The sequence below is a fragment of the Chanodichthys erythropterus genome, chromosome 19, assembly GCF_024489055.1.
Source record: "Chanodichthys erythropterus isolate Z2021 chromosome 19, ASM2448905v1, whole genome shotgun sequence".
Lineage (NCBI taxonomy): Eukaryota > Metazoa > Chordata > Actinopteri > Cypriniformes > Xenocyprididae > Chanodichthys > Chanodichthys erythropterus.
The window spans coordinates 4,298,958-4,314,719 of NC_090239.1; the positions used below are offsets into that span (position 1 = coordinate 4,298,958).

General features: G+C 35.0%; 1 protein-coding gene across 1 annotated transcript in view; it reads left to right on the plus strand.

Annotated features, from left to right (window-relative positions):
* Nucleotides 1–15,762, plus strand: part of tcerg1l (transcription elongation regulator 1 like) — a 98,539-nt gene that overhangs the window by 64,091 nt on the left and 18,686 nt on the right. The window contains exons 5-6 of the mRNA XM_067370210.1: nt 10,556–10,681; nt 15,239–15,321. Of these exons, the coding sequence (XP_067226311.1) occupies nt 10,556–10,681; nt 15,239–15,321 (209 nt within the window). The remainder of the gene's footprint in view (nt 1–10,555; nt 10,682–15,238; nt 15,322–15,762) is intronic.

The following is a 15,762-nucleotide window of genomic DNA, read 5'->3' on the forward strand; positions in this document are numbered from 1 at the left end:
TTTTATGTACAACTATGAAATATATGTTTGTTTTTACATTTTACATTGTAGTAAAAGTCATCATGTGATAGGGCTTTCACAACTACTAGTTTTTACTAATCGAAATGTTGTTGACATATATACCTAAATATTCTTTGTCATTGTATCTATGTTGGATAGTGTTCTTACAAATTGGTTGTTTTGATATATAATCTATACATCCTTTGTTCCATTGAACTGCATTTATTATATTAGCTCACCTGTATTTTCTGTTTGGGTGAATGCGTATAGCATTTGGTTGAGTACAATTCTGGAACTTGAACCAAAAATGAGATAACAATGTGTTGTTCCCCTGTTCTTACTGTTGTTTTGATGCACTTACTATTGGTTCTTTTAGCCAATGCTCACTTTGTCTTTTGAAGCATTGAGCTTCCTTGTTTCAAAAGTCTGAGCTGGTTTGCCCATTATTTGCCCCAGAAGTGAAGTCTTCTAATGACCCTGAACTTTTGTTCTAGTGGGTTATCAGAATCAAACAGTAGGTATTGATTTGTGTTTCTTGTAGACTTTGATTTCCTGTATTCCTGTATACCTGTATGAGTCCAGAAAGGCCCATTTGCACGTCCTCCCATATGCGCTTAATGTATCTGTCCATTGAGTTGATGCTTTCTGTATTTGTACACCTTTGTTTGATCTCAACCCAAGTCCGTCTATTTGAACCAACACACTGACGATGCCATGGTTGGAGGGAATGTTCAGCCAGAACAGATAAAAAAGGGAAAAAAAAGACCCTACTGACTTTTATATTACATGGACTATTATATGGACAAACACAAAATTTTACAAAATATCTTCTTTTATGTTTCACAAAAGAAATAGTCATGCATGCAGGTTTGGATGGACATGAGGGTGAATAAATGATGAAACAATTTTAATTTCTGTGAACTATCCCTTTAAGATCCAAAAAAAAGGAGGCCCAATGCAACAACAGATTTTGAATTAAAGTTTTTAGTATTCAAACGCAGATATTCAAACTGCCTGCATTTTGAGATCCTCACTTTCCTTGTCTCCTTGGGTTTTTGTGGTCCTGCTGATCCGTGAAATTCCCAAATTAACGTCACGCATCTGAGGCCTTTTGTTTACCTGATCTTTAGATGGATCTGTTTGGGGAGATTAGTAAGGCCAGGGGTGGCAACCTTGGCGCGACAGGTCTGATTGGCCTCCCACAATGCATTGCTGAAGCGTGACATCCTTCAAAAAGAGAACGGTAGATCAGTATCGGAAAGCATAGGTCGACAACATTTGCCAGTGTGTATGTGTGTGCCATGTATTTATGTGCAATTTCGTGATTGTATAAAACAGTATTTCAATCAGTTTTCCCAAATATAGAAATAAGACTGATTAAAGTGCCACTTGATGGGAAAATTACAGGGAGAGATATCGAATGCAAGCCAGTGGCGAAGTGCTGCAATGACGAGAGCTTGTGAAATTGTGTTGTCATTTTTATATGACAGGGCAATATTACAAACAGAAATTCATCCTCAAAGTTTTGGAAAGGTCCATCGTCGCATGACAGCCTGAAAGGGGTAAAAGCCTCACTTTGGCTGCCGTGACAAACCAGATATTTGGGTCCAATGAAAGATTGACAGCATAGGTTGCATCTCCACAACTTCAGAAAGTGAAAACTTAGAAGACTGCATCTGATAGCGTATATCAATTTCATGGATATTATGACTGGGATTACTTTTGGCTACAATAATGAATGCAATAATTGTTAAAAGTAAAATCCATTATCCAATCAAAGGATCATAGGCTGATGATGTAAAATATAAAATTCATTTTGTTTTTAGCTGGCCCACACCCAGATAACCTAAATCTCTCAGGCACTAAACTCCAACCCACACTGGGCTTTTCATAATTATTCCCAGAATTAATTAAAGGAAGAGTTTAAGCACAGCTTTTAACATTCAACTCATCTCTCCCAAAACACTCTCGCCCTTGGGCCACTTGGTTGAGCTCGCAAGAGGGAGTTCTTGATGCTTCCAAAAAAAAAAAGAAAAAAAGGAAGCCTTCGGTTCTGTTGCGTCTTAAGGCCAACAGGAGTCTCCGGAGTTAAAATGCTCGCGATTCTTGGCAGATGCGCCGCACGTCTTCGCTCATTGATTCTGATGTGCGTTTGATGTGCCGTGGGACTCAACTAGGTCACATTTTATTCCTTTGTTTCTTTGATACGAGATGTTTTGGCAGGGCGAGGTTTGAAATGGAAGGGAGAGGCATCCAGTGCTCGGAGACTTTGTCGTAAATAACATGACTCACAAAAATGGATTATGAAGCATGGAGTTTTAAAGCTGTAGGTTTAATTATCTCACAGCATGTGATATTATTGCACGTAAATAAAAGCAGCATCATTGTTCCCTAGAGTTTGCCAAAGCGAGAGGCAGGAAGGTAATTTATATGGTGAGTGCATCAATAGTTATTAAAACACAAACTGCATTGATATCAGAGCTGGATCTTCTGTTCAAATGACCCAAAAGGTGTTTTGGGACCAGAAAACTTTAAACTCCAAGTAACTTGAGACAATGTACTGTTGAGTGTTCAGATTGAATTCTCTCTAGGCAAATACTCACTGATCAACTTTTAATAGAATACTTTGCCACATGTACACTACCATTCAAAAGTTTTTTAGGTCGGTAAGTTGTTATTTATCAACGACTAGCATGACTTTAGCATGACTTTATCCAAAATGGTCCCTTTATTTGGTTACTCCGAATGACATCAATGAAATACATTTTTCCAGACATTCTTTCTCATAACAAAGCAATGACTTCTACACATAATTTTAATACCATTTTAATCACAAATGAAATGGCTGTATTGGCCTTTGGACGGTTAAACCGAATGACACTTCAAAATCTTTAAAATATCTTTATATGGAGCAAAATTTAATTCAAACTTTTTGGATTCAATAAAAGAGATCTAGTTGTACTACCTTACATACTGTGGATGTCATATCTTTATTTTTTAGTATTATTAAGACCTTTGGACAAAAAATAAATAAATAAAAATAACCCGTCACGTCATTGACCCATGTGATTTCTGAAGGATCATGTGACACTGAAGACTGGAGTAATGATGCTGAAAATTCAGCTTTGCCATCACAGGAATAAATTACATTTTCAAGTATATTGAAATAGTAATTTTAAAGGTTACACTTTATTTGTATGGTCATTCTACTATAAATAACTTTGCAACTGCATGTCAACTAACTCTTATTACAGTAAAATTATTGTAGTAGACTGCTAGTTGTTAGGGTTTGCAAGTACATTAACTTACTCTACTGACCCGTCCATAGAACGTCTGTTGTGGGAGTATCGAAATAAAGTGTTAGCAGATATTAGACAGTCTATAACACTCTAATGAGAGTTATTTGACATTTAGTTGCAAAGTTACTCATAGTTAGTAGAATGTCTAAAGTGGACCATCAGAATAAAGTGTTACTGTACCTAACACCGTAACCTAACTAGACACGGCATGATGCCGTAACACACGATAAAAGTGATCTTTTCCATGTTATTAATCAGAGTTTTTGTCCTAACCAGCCGCTACATACGACAATTCTATTTTAAAAAAGGCATCTATTGTTCTGCGACATCGATAATCAACAATCTTGACTTATAGTAATGTGATGCATATTTTTTTCCTGATAACTACGGACTCAAATTCACTTTGAGAATGATTAGATAGCACCTTCATGGTGGTGATCTTGTTTAAACGGGCTGGTGATGAAAGGTCCATAAAAATTGACCAGCTACCCAACTCTGAGTGAATATAATCAGAAGTTACAGAAGCGTGTCTGATGGTGAGACCAGCAAATCGTTTTGGTGGGCAGATACGATCAGGTAAGGGGCTTCAGTCAAGGTCCAGTATCAGCAGTAGCAATACATTCTCATTCATAATGAAGAGGCTGTTCTGCTTCCCAAATAAATAAACATTTATTATTCTCGCGGTTGCATGAGCATGACAAGAATTGTAAACTGATACAAATTAGTGGGATACACAATGGGTGCATTGCAGCCTCTTTCTCTATGACAAATGCATCTAATAAAAGATGTGGTCCTTTCAGAACTAGATTATGCAAATATTTGGAAATAGATATACAAACCTGTGCGTAACTCAGGTCGGCATGTCTGGAGGCTGTATAATTTCAAAATACAATTTCAAGAAAAGTTAAAGTTAGGCCATCTGCAAACTAAACCACGGGTGCATGGATCTACGTCAACATCACAACACCTCTTTCAATCTTTATAAAAAATCTATAAGTTGGAAAGTTTGAGCTACAATAGTTTGCAAGAATGCAAGTATAAAGCAGACAAGTGAGTAGATGAGTTTACCTGTTAGTTGTGATGACGTTTAATGTCCCCGACAGCCTCTGTGGTCACAAAAGTAGGGTTTACTGATATATTTTATGTCCTTAAACTTGTGTTTATCACTATGGAAGGTTGTTTCTGCCATGAAATAAAAAATATAAATTGCGACTAATTGCGACTTTTTATCTCAGAATTTTTACTTTTTCTCTCGCAATTGCGAATTTAAATCAGTTATAAAGTCAGAATTGTGTGATATAAAATCAGAATTGCACGATATGAAGTCAGAATTGTGAGATATAAACTTGCAATTGCGTGCTATAATGTCCAGTTTTGAGACAGACTGACGTTTTTTTTCTCAGAATTGTGAGTTTACAGTATCAGTAACTCACAATTTTATGTTATAAAGTCAGAATTGTGAGATATAAACTCGCAATTCTGAGAAAAAAAAGTTTATATCTCGCAATTCCGCAAAAAAAAAAAAAAAAAAAATTGTGAGAAAAAAAAGTCAGCGTTGTGACCGCAATTTCTAATATCATGCAATTCTGACTTTATAACTCACAATTGCGAGTTTAAATCTCACAAAAGTCAGAATTGTGAGATGCAAACTCATGGTTGCAAGAAAAAAAGTCACAATTACCTTTTTTTTTCCTTTTTTTTTTTTTATTTGGTGGTGGAAACATGCTTCCATAAATCACAGACCTTTAAACCCATTCAAAAAACCCAATGACTTTGGGATGATGGAACTCGTTTCCAGGTTTTAGAACGCATTCCTGCAACACAAATGTTTATAAATGTATCTATAGGTCATGCAATGCTGTTTTGCCCACTATTCGTGTGTGCTGTGTATTTTTATGCATCATTAGACTAACAACATGCTAATGCCAAACTCTATTGGAATCAATTATGAGTCAAGTCTCCTGTGCATCTAGGCTGTATACAGCAAGGAAGCTCACTTGGGTTTGGAACAGAGCCTTAGATTAGCCCGAAAACATACTACAACTTCAGACCAAATAATGGACAGCTACACACTTCAGCATAAACATAAATGTTTCAGAAGGGTGTTTTCGCATGCAGTGATGCAATAGAAGAGCAGTGTGCAGTTCTTAAAAGAACCACTATTATATTACAGTGAAGAACGTTTATATATTCTAAAGAATCTTTTACCACTTTTGTGGAATGGAAAGGTTCTATGGATGTTAAAGTTTCTTCATAGAACCACCAATGGCAAAGAACCTTTGGTAACGCTTTAGATTACAGCCCGGAAATTACAAAGAATTTACAGCATAACTTTCAATAATTATAGTGTAACTATACAGTAAGTATGTGTAAGTATAGGGGAACAATATGTAAAGTATTGGGAATAAAGGGGTAACAACCAGGAAAATAACAAATTATTTACGCTGTAAATATTTTATATCTAAGGGGTACATATGACATAACTAAGGGGTAAGTATGACATTACGGGCCGTAAATTAAAGTGGAGCTTGTTACCCTCTTATTTCATGTAGTTACAGGGTAAATATGACATTACGGGCCGTAAATTAAAGTGGTGCTTGTTACTCTCTTATTTCATGTAGTTACAGGGTAAGTAATTAATAAAATGCAAACAATCTGATATTACTGACTCCAAAACCTTTATTTGAAAAACAACTTTATTAAAAACAGGTCTACAACACTTATTATTCATTTTTTTAAATCAACTTTTCATTTCAAACTCTAAAGTCCTGACAGAAAGTAACAAGTTTTGTCAATTTTTTGGTTGTTGTTGATTCTCGCTTGGCTTCCTCCTGCTCTCGTTTCTCAGCTGATGAATCCCGGAATCCCGTTGCTATTCTGTATTATAAGAAAATACAGTACACCCCTAAATTTTCTCATGGTTTAGGCTTCATCTTTTCGCTTCTGACCAACTGTCACCAGCGCCTGCATGAGAGTCGAATCCGCGTTCGATGAAGCACATTGAAATGAGCAACGTGAAGCTTTCATGACGTGTGAAACTCGCGCGAGAACTGCCGTCTCTGTTATTCTGCCTTGTTTGTTTCTCGTTCTCATTAACTGTTATTCTGTGTATTTTGATGTGAGCATTACTAAAAAAAAAAAAATAAATAAATAAAAATACTAACGGCATCCGACATCTGCCTGAGTTTCTCAGCACGCCTACGTCACGCTTCAAGTTACGTCAAGCATGAACTCTCAACCCTCGCATGCACGCGCAGGAGACAGCGGGTCGAAAGTTTTAAAAATATTCAAATATTTGGTATTTTTCTTTCATTTCAGAAGAAATAGATTCATCCATAAGGGTCGTATGGATTACTGTAGTTATTGCTGTTTGTTCTGTTTGATGCTTCGACTTTTAGGAACACATGAGCTTGCATTATAAAGCGTTCCCAGATGATTTATTTTTTTCCTAAAATCCTTTTTGTGTTCATCTTAAGAAGGAAAGTTGTATACATCTCAGATGGCATGAGGGTAAAAGATGAGTAAACGGTGAGCACATTTCCGGGTGTTCTGTATTTTTTAAATACAGAATAGCAAATGGGATTCCCTCTTAAGATTCATCAGTGGAAAGAAAGAAGAAGAGGAACAAGAGGAGGAGGAAGCCAAGCAAGAGAAACAAATAAGAAGTGTTGTAACTTTAAATCTGTTTTGAAATAAGTTGTTTTTCAAATAAAGTTTTCCAAGTGATATGACTGTTTGCGTTTTTATTTATTTATTTATTTATTTTTATTAATTACTTACCCTGCAACTACATGAAATAAGAGTGTAACAAGCTCCACTTTAATTTACGGCCCGTAATGTCATATTTACCCCTTAGTTATGTCATACGTACCCCTTAGTTATAAAATGTTAAAAGTATAAATAATTTGTTATTTTTCCTGGTTGTTACCCCTTTATTCCCAATACTTCACATATTGTTCCCCTATACTTACACATACTTACTGTATAGTTACACTATAATTATTGAAAGTTATGCTGTAAATTTGTTGTAATAACGCAGTACTTTCCGGGCTGTAATCTAAAGTGTTACTGAACCTTTATGTTTAAAAGTGTTGCATTTTAACCTTAAACATTCACCTCACATCATGTCGGCTGTAAAGGTCTCTGTCTCTCACCCCTAGCAACCATTTTTCATATACAGGTCATTCCCAAAGCTTTCACTTGCTCTGTCTGATGCCTTCATAACAACAGATTACAGATAATGTCCTCTTGTCACCCTCTATCCCATCAGTTCTGACATCAAAACGCATCAAAGTCTCTTAACCTTCCCAAGAGTAATATACTGATCGACGAGGGGTGAGGGGTGAGGGCGGGTTTATACAGGATGGCTCTGTATCTTTATGAGCAAATTCGTCCTTTTTTATCCTCAAAGCATTACTGTGAGAGAAGGAAAAAAAAGTGTTTAAAGGGACAGTTCACTCAAAATTGAGATTGTTTACTTGATCTCATGTCATAATTTAGCACTGAAAACGCAGTACTAGGGAAGAGACAGTGAACGCCACGCTCTCGCTGTTGATTTTGGTAGCTTTAATCAGTTTTCAGGTTTTTGATCATGCGCTTTTAATTATTTAATGACTAAGCTGGAAGACATCTTTTTACTGAGGCCTTGCGTGCCTGTTCTCATTAAACGATCTCATCTTTTTATATGCAAGACAAGCAGCTAATTCAAGATTGATGAGATATGTGTGAGACGCGTCCTCAAGAGTAGCGAAACAGTGTGAGCCTCACAACATATGCAACTTTGAGTGAAATAAATGAAAGCTAATGGCCAGTAACCTAGAGACAAGCCAGACATCATGAAGTGTAGTAATGATCTATAGCTGCCCAAGGTTATCAATCCAGCATTTTTGTATTGGTGAGTCTCCTGGATATGAAAGCAATGGCAAGAACAGCCATATTGTTTCAGTGAACAGATGCAAATCATGAGTTCATGCATCATTAAATGTTTTAATGAGCAGATCTCATCATCTCCCTCTTCATTTAACTCCCATAATGCACTATACATCTTTTCAAAAAAGTAACTGACAGGACACAACAGAGACTGATGCTGTGTCCCAATTCACATACTATCCATCCTTAATAGTATTTGAAATTAGAATGAGTGTGTCCCAAATTGTAGTACGTTGAAATGAGTATCCCAAAGATACCCAGATGATTTATTATTTCCGGATAGAAGTGCAGATCCATGCACACTCTAAAGGCTTATATTGGCCACAACTCATTGCGCATGGATGAGGATTCGATTAGAACTACAAATGTTTAAGAAAAATTACAAACATAGCAGATGTGCGAGACAGACGATTGGGTTTGAGTGATTAATAATCAGAAATCACAAAACCATTTTAGAGCATAGTATAAGTAGGCTAGTATGCAAGAGCATATTCTTTCATAATGAAGTGAGGTTCCAGAGTCAGAAATATTAACAAATGCAATGATTTATTCTAAACTGCTACATTTAACTTTACATTTGAACTTCCCAAACAAAGCATCATTTCATATATATATATATATATATATATATATATATATATATATATATATATATATATATATATATATATATAATCTATCTATCTATCTATCTATCTATCTATCTATCTATCTAATATATATATATATATATATATATATATATATATATAATCTATCTATCTATCTATCTATCTATCTATCTATCTATCTATCTATCTATCTATCTATCTATCTATCTATATATCTATATATCTATATATATATATATATATATATATATATATATATATATATATATATACAGTTGCAAGTTATAAAGTCAGAATTGTAAGATATAAACTCGCAATTCTGAGAAAAAAAAAAAGTCAGTCTTTTTTGCCCATAACTGGGAGACTCAATTGTGAGTTTATACTGTATCTCGCAATTCTGATTTTTTTTCTCACAGTTGTGAGTTTATATCCCACAATTCTGAGTTTATAACTCGCAATTCTGACTTTATTTCTTGCAATTGTGAGTTTATATCTCTCAGTTCTGACATTATACAGGTTGGTCAACACATGCATACAATGTACTTTTGTCTAGCTGAAAATTTTTATAATATATAATATATATATTTTTATAATATATTTGAAATTTTTATAACTTTTTTTTTTATTTTCATTTTTATTGTTTTATGTATTTTATTTTAATATTTTAATCTATTTTAGTATAATTTCTTTCAATTTACATTATTAAACTGGTTCATTCTTAATTTGTGACTTAAAAAGGCAACTACAGAAAGAGAAAGGGCAACGTCATTTACAATCCCGATAGCTTGATAACTTCAACCGATTTTGTGAAGCAGAACATCACAAATGCTTTAAAAATGCATCTGCTTTCGCTCTTGGAAATGGCACATACATATTCAACCTGACAATCTGTCAACCCCTCTGGATTTCAGCAATGCCCAGCCCAGAGCTGAAGCCAAATGTAATTAACCTTTATGAAGAAGCAGAGTCTGTTGAGCAGAATTCGGACAGACGCTAGAAAATTAAAGGTTAAATATGGCCTGGTTGATGAGAAAGAGCCTCGAGGCTCCTCCAGCATTTTCAGTGTTTAACCAGTCAGAGCAACTTTTGATTGAAGCTTTGATGAATTTAATGAGTTAGAATGTAAAATTAAACACTCTTTTGATTCCCAATGATGAAGGCAATGCTGATGTCAATCTAAGGAGCGATTAGTCCTCCTGTAGGTTTGTTCATGACAGGTTTGAGATTTGGAAATAGAATCCATAGCCTTATTAGCTTGTGGAAAACGGACAGCCAGACTGAGTTGTACTGCATAATGTTTGTGTATTTTGCAGTGTCCTTGGCATCATCTCTCTAATAGTATTACTTTTCACAGTTGGTCACGTTTAATAGGAAATAACATGGCTTAAAGCAATCCCTGCTGTAAAAACAGCTTATTTCAGCTTAAGCTGGTCAAGTTGGTTTTTAAACCATTTATTTTTTTTTTTTTTTTTTTTTTTTTTTTCTTGACCAAGATAATAGAAAGCAGCACCACCAACTGGTAATCTAGTCTATCAACACTGGAGCAGCTGAAAAGCACATAAAAATCACCTTAAGTTGGTTTTAGTTTAATTGAATTTAGGGCTTGCCAGTCAGTTTTATCTGTAATTCTCTGTCTTTCTCTCTCTGTCTCTCTTAATATGTCTCTGTGGTTCATGCATACTAAAATCTACTTCCATGTTCCATGTTGGCATACAGGAACACGTAGCAGCTGGAAGGGCTTGCTGGAACCCGTCCTTCCCTCTCAGATCACCGCAGTAACATCACTCTCTGCTCCTGGAGTGACCCTACTCACTGGAAACTGGAAGAAGCAAAGGGCAGCAGGTGAGACAACACACATACTGTCTTAAGGGATAGTTCACCCTAAAATAAAATGTTATGATATCATTTACTCACCCAAACCTGTGTTTGCTCCATTGTGTATGCCAAATAGAGTCGCCAGATCTGCATAACAAGACTAGCCCAATGGCCAATCAAAAATAGCCCAAAAGTTGCCAAATGACAATATATCCTAAATATTAAAACTCAAAATATGCCATTCCATACCTAAAATACATATTTTACAGTCACTGTTATGCAAATTGAAAAAAACACAGTTCAAAGGCTCCATACTGGCTTTGGTCACACTTTAGATTTGGGTCCATTTCTCACTATTAACTAACTATTAACTATGACTTTTGCCTCAATAAACTCATAATTACTGCTAATTAATAGTTAGTAAGGTAGTATATAAGTTTTAGTATTGGGTAGGATTATGGGATGTAGAATATGGTCATGGAGAAGAAGGCAATGATATCTGCTTTAATTACTAATGAACAGCCAATATCCTTATAATATGCATGCTAATAAACAACTAGTTAATAGTGAGAATTGGACCATAAACTAAAGTATTACTGTGGCTATCCTTCACAAAACTTAACATTGAGCACAGTTTTATCATTGGTACAATTTCTGCAATATTAAAATGAGAAAATTCTAATTAAGTTTGCTGAGAATTCTGGGACAAGAACAGTTTGTAATTGTGCCATGCCGAATCAAGCTCAAGTGGAAACAACTGGATCCGTAGCGTAACGTTCTTAGAACCGTTCGGCATGACGGTGCATGGAAAAGTGGCTATTGTATTTTAAACAACATAGATCTGACTCTGAACAAGCTAACAAAACTGATTATATTTGATAGGTCCAGAAATGTTCAACCAACAACTTCTTACACTGTGAGTTTGTGCAGTTCTGCATTCTGTGTGTCGCATGTTTTAGACAGCAACCTTATGTTTATCGCAGCATAAGCAGCTTGTGATTCAACTAGTCGCCACACAGATATTCTTCTCCATTGTCTTCCGTCTACGTAAGGCCTCAGAGTGGAAGAGTGCCATGGAAGAAGCAGATGAATGGTTTGTGTAGGCGTGGATGAGAGGTTTCCCGTCAACGCTTCGAGCGATGATGACTGATATAAATCAAACAGATTCTTTATTCAGCCTTTATTGCAAAGCAGTTGCTTGTTGTAATACAAAGAGTTGCTATGGGGCCAGAACAGATTCATCCAAGTTTAATCGGAATTTGTCAGTGCTAGTTGTTTTGTAGGAAATCCATTACTAGCCGTGTCCCCCTGGTGCCACTTTTAACTGTATACACACACTACTGCTCAAAAGTAAAAGAGTGTTTTTTGAAAGAAAAGCAAGGATAAATTAAAGCATAAGTTCACTTCAGAATTCAAATTTCCTGATAATTTACTCACCATCATGTCATCCAAGATGTTCATGTCTTTCTTCAGTCGAAAAAAATTAAGGTTTTTGAGGAAAACATTCCAGGATTTTTCTCCATATAGTGGACTTCAACAGGGTTCAACGGGTTGAAGGTCCAAATTGCAGTTTCAACGCAGCTTCAAAGGGCTCTACATGAGGAATAAGGGTTTTATTTAGCAATCAATCTGTCATTTAAAAAAAATAAAAATGTATATACTTTTTAACCACAAATGCTCGTCTTGCACTGTTCTGCTATCCGCCACGCATTATGTTAGAAAGGTCACGCGTAATGCGTGTAGGGTGAAAAAATTCCATCTAATTTTTTACTCCAACTTCAAAACCGTCCGACATCGTTGTTTTACTTTTTTTTGTATGGGCTGTTTGACTTAGTCTTAGCATGTTCGCTTTGTAGACACTGGATTTGTACTTTCATCTACGTCACATGTGACCTTTCCAACGTGATTACGTAATGTGTGGTGGATCGCGGGGCTCGTCTAAGATGAATATTTGTGGTTAAAAAGTATATAAATTCTTATAAAATGACCGATCGTTTCCCTAGATAAGACCCTTATTCCTCATCTGGGATCATGTAGAGCTCTTTGAAGCTGCACTGAAACTGACATTTGGACCTTCAACCCGTTGAACCCCAAAGAAGTCCCCTATAAGGAGACTTTTGAGGTTTTTCCTCAATTTTTTATTTCATTTCGACTGAAGAAAGAAAGACATGAACATCTTGGATGACATGGGGGTGAGTAAATTATCAGGAAGATTTCATTCTGAAGTCAACTAAACCTTTTAATTGAGCATTTCCACAAATTATTTACCAGCACCACTATTTTTAACATTGATAGTGATCATGTAATTTATTCACATTAATAAATTACATTTTATAATATATTACATTTGAAAACAGTTATTTTCTTAAATTGTAAGAATATTTCAAAATATCACTGTATTTCTGTACTTGTGATCAAATAAATGCAGCCTTGTTGAGTACTCTTTAAAACATTAAAACATTCATTAAAACTTCTTACGACCCCAAAATTTTGCTAAATGCTAAATGTATGTTGTTTATATGTCTAATCTTTAATACAGATCCTTCTAAAAACAATCCATATTTTAAAGGAATATTTCCACCGTATATTAACATTTCATCATTTACTCTCCCAAGATTTGTCTGTGAAATATTAGGATGAATGTCCAAGCCGCTGTTTTACATCAAATGAAAGTAGATGATGGTTTAAACTGTCAAGATCTTAAAAAGTACAAAAGGCAAGTCCATATGACTGATGCACTTTATTCAATTCTTCAAAGTCATTTGATGCCTTTGTGTGAGGAAAATATTAAAAATTTAATTCATTATTCTCTTTTTCAAATCTCATTTGTCATTGCATTTTCCAAATATTTTTTTTTTGTAATATATGCTGATATGCCATCAGAATTAATTATAATATATGTAGAATGAAGACAACCTTTAGCAATCCCCATTCACACCTCTCCACAGGATCTATTTCTCCCTGACGTTTCTTTGTTGTTTTATCCTAAGCTTCTGAATTCAGTATGCAGCCTGTTTGAGATTAATTTCATGCAGGACAAAAGATCAAGCAGCGCATTTGATTTCCACTCCACCTTATGCTTGCCACATATAATTTCATTCCTTTCCATGGAGATAAAGTGAAAATTATTTTTGGGGCAGACTTAGATAGTTTGAACGCACTCAAACTAAGTGACTGAAGTTGTAGAGTGTAATGATGACCATTACTGACAGTCTCACTGTGTTGTTTTCTTATTGATTTGCCTGCCAGCTGTTATGTGGTTGTTGTAATAAGATTTATGCTTATCAATTGCTCTTCAGAAGGTTGCAATGTCTTTTGATAACTTTTTGATGTTGCTTGTAATTTTTTTAATACATTATTGATTTTCGGAGTGTTCTGTCAATATTCATCAAGAGCAAACAGCATTTAATTGCTTGGACTGTATACTGCATATGAAAGTGAAAGTGACGTGATGTGATGTGTAGCCAAGTATGGTGTCCCATACTCAGAATTTGTGCTCTGCATTTCACCCATTCAAGTACACACACACGACAGTGAGTGTTAAACACACACACGCACACACACACAAACACACACATACTTGTATATATGGTTTACAGGGATTCTCCATAGACGTAATGGTTTTTATACAGTGCAAACTGTATATTATATCCCCCTACACTACCACTATCCCTACCCCTAAACCTACCCATCACTGCATTTTTTTGAATTTCAAAAAAAAAAAAAAAAACACACTTTAGCAAGTTTTTTTAAGCCATTTGGTTTATGAGGACACAGGAAGTAATACCCATGTTATTATACACATTTGTGTCCTCATAAACCATATATACAAGAATAAAATAAAATAAAATAAAATAAAATAAAATAAAATAAAATAAAATAAAATAAAATAAAATAAAATAAAATAAAATAAAATAAAATAAAATAAAATAAAATAAAAAAAAATAAAAAAAAAACCTGTTTTGGACAATTTATAAGCCTTTTTAGTCAGTTGTCATAATATTTCACTATATAAGTGAGAATATTTTGCCCTCACAAGTATAGCCAAATCTCTCTAATCAATACTTTATAGGTCACTAATCAATTTTCATAATTAAATGCTTAATATTAAGTTATAAAAATACAAAAACCAAAAGCATTTTCACTAGTGGTGAGGAATAGGAATAGGAATCAAGCAGAGAAAAATACTGTCATTTACACATATGATCATAACTATAATTAAACACCTATATTTATTTATGCAAATGAAAGCACCCCTCTTTCCTTGATGATTGCTCAGCTTAAAATAGAGGACACAGTGAAATATAGCTCTCAATATAAACTGATTTGCAGTGTTTTCATAATGGGATTTCATTGATGAATTTGGATGCTACACCATTTGATTAGTAGATGAAGTGATTATTTGAGTGTTTAATTAGAATCTCTGACATCCATTTAGAGGGAATTGTCTTTTACTCTTTTTATTTGAACTATATTTACCATTGATGAGGTGCTGATTGTTTGAAAAAAAAAACAAAAAAAAAAAACAATGTGGATTTGAAAAGGGGCAACAGGGGGATATTGAGCATTTATCTCTGTCCTCAGATAAGATGCTGGAATTAAAGAAGCCATCCTGCACAGACGCCTTAGTGCTCCGCCGCGGTCCAAACCCAGAGGCTAAAGCTGAGGTTTGTAATTTTTTTCTTTCTCTTATTAGCTATTTGATTTTTAAAATAGCATTATAGGAAACATCAACATAATTGCAATTGCCATTCGGTTCATTTGTTGCCAGATCTTGATCCTCATGAAAATTGTTTTGGATTGTCTTAGACGAAGAAAGAATTTCTTACTGATTTGTGGAAAAGGTCACACTGTGGGCAGAATCAGATTTGGAGTCCAATTAAGATTGAGTTAATAATCACTTTTGTTGAAGTCCTCTGTACCACAGTGTCCCCATAGGTGACGGCTTTTAAAATCTTCTCAGCCAGATTAATTAGTGAAATTCCCCCAGAACGGTAATTCATTTGACCGTAAAGAGCGTGCAAGACTGCAGCCCGACAGTATGTGGAGAATCAGTAATCTGCATGATTCGGTCGTGCGGGGACTGGGTAATTGGTTGTTTTCTGAGT